This window comes from Babylonia areolata, chromosome 13 (assembly GCF_041734735.1).
Source record: "Babylonia areolata isolate BAREFJ2019XMU chromosome 13, ASM4173473v1, whole genome shotgun sequence".
NCBI classification, from domain to species: Eukaryota; Metazoa; Mollusca; class Gastropoda; order Neogastropoda; family Buccinidae; genus Babylonia; species Babylonia areolata.
Genome location: NC_134888.1, coordinates 2,201,556 through 2,206,555, shown reverse-complemented (window position 1 = coordinate 2,206,555; position 5,000 = coordinate 2,201,556). Strand labels below are relative to the sequence as shown.

The window sequence follows — 5,000 nt, the reverse complement described above, 5'->3', positions numbered from 1 at the left end:
TGATTTGTCTCTGCACAAGATTGAACGCTATATAAATATACTAATAATACTAATAAGCACAGCGACACGCCCCCCCCCTTCCCCCCACTCCCCCCCCCCATCACCCACCCACCTCAGCTTCCCTCAGAGCCTCAGCGATCGCCGCGGCCTTCTCCTCCTCAAACTCTCGCCGCAGCTGGGTCCTCAGAGCGCCGCAGGCCAGCGCCACCGCCTCTTGCTGCAGCCTCTGGGCCTCCTCCCACTGAGCTGCCAGGGCCTCGTCCTTCTCCTGGGTCAGCTTCCGCCTCAGGTCCTTCAGGTGCTCTTCCTCGGCCCGGTCCCGCTGCTCGGATACCCGTTGTGCCTGCCGCTCGTTGTACTGGGTGATTGGGGGACAGAACGGCCATGGTTTTTATCGTTGTTATTATCGTTATCATCACCATCATCATCATTATTATTATTACTATTATCATTATTATTACTATCATCATTATCATTATTCTCAAGACCTGACTAAGCGCGTTGGGTTACGCTGCTGGTCAGGCATCTGCTTGGCAGATGTGGTGTAGCGTATATGGATTTGTCCGAACGCAGTGACGCCTCCTTGAGCTACTGAAACTGAAACTCATCATTATTATCATTACTAATATTATCATCATCATCATCATTATCATCATCATTACTACTACTACTACTACTATCATTGTTGTTATTGTTATTATTATTGTTGTTGTTTCATCATCATCATCATTGTTATTATTTTTATCATTATTATCGTTGTTGTTGTTATACTATTATCATTATTATCATCATCATCGTTATTATTATTATTGTTATCATTATTATTATTATCATCCTATTTTCATCATTATCATTATTGTTGTTATCATTATGAGCATTTACGCCTAGACAAACACAACTCACACCACCATTACAACACCACCACCAGACAAACACAACAAACACCACCATCACCACACCACCACCACCAGACAAACACAACAAACACCACCACCACCACACCACCACCACCAGACAAACACAACAAACACCACCACAACACCACCAGACAAACACAACTCACACCACCATCACAACACCAACACCAGACAAACACAACAAACACCACCATCACAACACTACCACCACCATCACCAGACAAACACAACAAACACCACCATCACAACAAACACCACAACCACCACGAGACAGACGTAACCTGACCCATTCCTGCTTGGCCAGGGCGCGCTGTCTCTCCCCGTCCTTCTCCTCTTGAAGCCGCTTCAGCGCGGCCCGAAGTTCTCGTGTTGCACGTGCCTCCGCCGCCGACACGGCGTCGTCAATGGCCTTCTGCTTGTCCTCACGGTCGTCCGACTCCGTCACAGTCAGCAGGTTGCTGCCGATGTCTGCCGACCCACCAGACAGACAGACAGACAGACAGACAGACGGACGGATCAAACGTACAAACGGGATAATAGACAGACAGGCCAGTTTCAGTTTCAGTTTCAGTTTCTCAAGGAGGCGTCACTGCGTTCGGACAAATCCATACACGCTACACCACATCTGTTGAGCAGATGCCTGACCAGCAGCATAACCCAACGCGCTTAGTCAGGCCTTGAGTGCATGCTTACATATTTGTGTACCTATGAAAGTGGATTTCATTTTACGTAATTTCGCCAGAGGACAACACTCTCGTTGCCATGGGTTCTTTTTCAGTGCGCCAAGTGCGTGCTGCACACGGGACCTCGGTTTATCGTCTCATCCGAAAGACTAGACGCTCAGTTTGATTTTCCAGTCAAACTTAGGAGAAAGGGCGAGAGCGGGATTCGAACCCACACCCTCACGGACTCTCTGTATTGGCAGCTGGGCGTCTTAACCATTCTGCCACCTTCCTCCAATAAAGGCCAATAAACAGACAGGCAGAAAGACAGATTTAAAAAAACCCCAGACAGGCAGACAATTAAACAGACAGACAGACAGGCAGCCCTGCCAGACAGGTAAACAGACAGAATGATAAACAGACAGACAAACATAAAGACAGATCATCAGACAGACAGATAAACAGACAGGCAGGCAGACAGACATACAGCCAGCCAGATAAACATACATATAAACAGAAGACAGAGAAACAAACAGATAAACAGACAGACAAACAGAGATATAGAGAAAAACAGACAGATCGACAGATAAACAGACAGACGTACAGAAAGACATATAAACAGACCGACAGATAAACAGACAAGTGAATAGACAGGCAGACAGACAAACAGAATGACAGATAAACAGACAAACGAATAGACAGACAAATAAACAGACTGATAAACAGACAGACAGACAGACAGACAAACAAACAGAACGACAGATAAACAGACAAACGAATGACAGATAAACAGACTGATAAACAGCCAGATAAACAGACAGATAGACAGACAGACAAACAAACAAGTAAACAGACAAGCGGACAAACAGACAGATAAACAGACCGACAGATACGCAGACAAATGAATTGACAGACATCTTAACAGACAAAGTGATAAACAGACAGCCAGATAAAGGGACAGACAGACAGTTAATCCATCGAGTGAGACAGTTAATCCCAGGTGAGAGAAAGTTAATTAAGCAAAGAAACATATAAAACAAACAGACTATCAGAACGAAGCAAGGCCAGCTGGAGCCAGTTGCATTGCTTGGTTCTAACTTTTTGACAGTTACACGAGACTAAAATGCCAACGTTGACCGAACTACGCCATATGTGGTCAGTTCCGTACTACACACAGTAGCGGGTTACGACCATACTAGGCTCTTCCGTCCGAGCAATGCAACTGGCTCTTGACAGGAGAGCAGGGGGCGGGGGGCGTGGGAGGGGGTGGGGGGGGGGAGCAGACCATAGCACCACGCACCAGGTCCCAGGATCAATCCCCGGCTTCACGCCGGAACGCCCACGTCAGCTGGCCAGCCACCCGTGACCTGCCCGAGTGCTGTTGGCGGCCCACAGCCCACCCGGCCATCTACCCGATTGCAGCCCGGGACCAAATCAGCCGTATCGTCATTAGCGATACCCGCAAGTATATACGTCTCCCACCCTGCATGTATGCCTGCCCGCCAGCCCCGTAATTCCCCAATGCAACAGCCGAGTGGTTAGAGCGTTGGACTTTCAATCTGAGGGTCTCGGGTTCGATTCTCGGTAACGGCGCCGGGTGGGTAAAGGGTGGAGATTTTTCCGATCTCTCAGGTCAACAGATGTACAAACCTGCTAGTGCCTGAACCCCTCTTCGTCGTGTGTGTACGCACGCAGAAGATCAAATACGCACGTTAAAGATCCTGTAATGCAAGTCAGCGTTCGGTGGGTTGTGGGAACAATAACATACCCAGCATACACACCCCCAAAAACGGATTATGGCTGCGCTCATACACGTAACACGTTACATGTCTGTCTGAGTGTGTATGTGTGCGTGCCTGAAATCTGATTGAATGAAACAGGAAACGAATGATAAGCGCCCAATGGCGGCCGTCAGTCGGCTCTACCCAGGCAGGCAGCCTGTGTGTAAATGACCCCGTGTTTGTAAAGCGCTTAGAGCTTGGTCTTCGACAGAGGATAGGCGCTGGATAAGTATCCATATCAAATCAAATCAAATCAAAGTAAAACGGAGGGAGTTTTCATTGCAAACGATACTCTCACCTCCACCGAACCTACTTCACCTCCCCCTCCCCCTGCATTCAATTCTCTTTCAGTTATAAGATAAGATAAGATAAGATAAGAATAACTTTATTATCTCCAACTGGAGAAATTTGGTCAGGTGCATTATCACAACATAGACAAGTAAACAACATGGGGACCATAACTGTAAAAAGTCAACAACAGCTTTTACGAATATTACGAAGATACAAATGTAAAAAATGTCACATACATCGTTTCATACATACATCCACACACTGCAGGTAATAACTAGTATTCTTAATGTAAAAACAGAAAGAATTAAGAAACATTATTTGAATATAATTATAAACATAGCCTACTATACTGCACATTGATTATAATAGACAGATAAGATAAGAATAAAAATGAATTGCGCAAAAACCACAACCAGATAATCAGCACCCCCCCGCACCCCCACCCCACCCCACACAGGCGGATTACTTGATTAAACAAGAGTAATAAACATAATTATGTTCTCAAATAAAAGCATTTCATATATTCGCTTTTAAAACCATTGCAATTAATTATTACATCGTAATTATTATCCACGACGTATCTCACGTCCTTATTCAGGTGTGATGATTACGTTCGGTTTTTAGTGAGCTGGGCAACTAGTTCGGTCTTACGTATGAAAGTCAGTCGTGTCCGACTTGGTGCCATCAGAACAGCAGAGGAGGCAACTGCTGTCCTGAATATTTGGGCTAGAATTTTGATTATGATGGAGAATGTCTTGCCCAAGTTTTATTCCCACTTTCTCGGCCAAGAAGGCTTTAAGGACAGTCGGCGATGGAGTGGTCCCCAAAGCTATAGCACTGAGTCAGTGCAAGCTTGCTCGTTTGAAAATCATTGTCGTTCACAAAAAGACTTGAGCTGTAACCGAATTACAGTTGCGAGTGGAAAAACCACTGATCATACAGCTCTCACTTTGCTGTTGGCCCCAGCTGTAAGTTTATGGCAATATATGCTACAAGCCGAGCGTTGAGTTCGGTATCATAGCTGGCAGATAATTGTTTCTGGAAAAAAAAGAGAGGATAAGTTTGAAAGTTTCCAGTTTTGGGTTTTTTGTTTGTTTGTTTGCTTGTTGTTGGTTGTTTTTTTGTTGTTGTTTTTGTGTTGTTTTTTTGTTTGTTTGTTTTTCTAACCTATTGGTGCGCTGTGTCGATCTAAAAGTATTTTTTTGCAATAACACCATAACACTTTGACGTTCTGTCTGTCTGCTTTTGTTTATTTTGTTGTTGTTTGGGGGGGGGGGGTCTGTTTGTTTGTGTCTCTGTGTGTCTATTTATCTATCTATCTATCTCTCATTACCTCCACGACATTGAGC

General features: G+C 45.2%; 1 protein-coding gene across 1 annotated transcript in view; it reads right to left on the bottom strand.

Annotated features, from left to right (window-relative positions):
- The window catches only part of LOC143288779 (uncharacterized), an 18,103-nt gene that overhangs the window by 5,740 nt on the left and 7,363 nt on the right, over positions 1-5,000 (bottom strand). Inside the window, exons 2-3 of the mRNA XM_076597407.1 lie at positions 1,204-1,385; positions 113-358 (exon numbers count right to left, since the gene is read on the bottom strand). Coding sequence (XP_076453522.1) covers positions 113-358; positions 1,204-1,385 — 428 coding nt within the window. The remainder of the gene's footprint in view (positions 1-112; positions 359-1,203; positions 1,386-5,000) is intronic.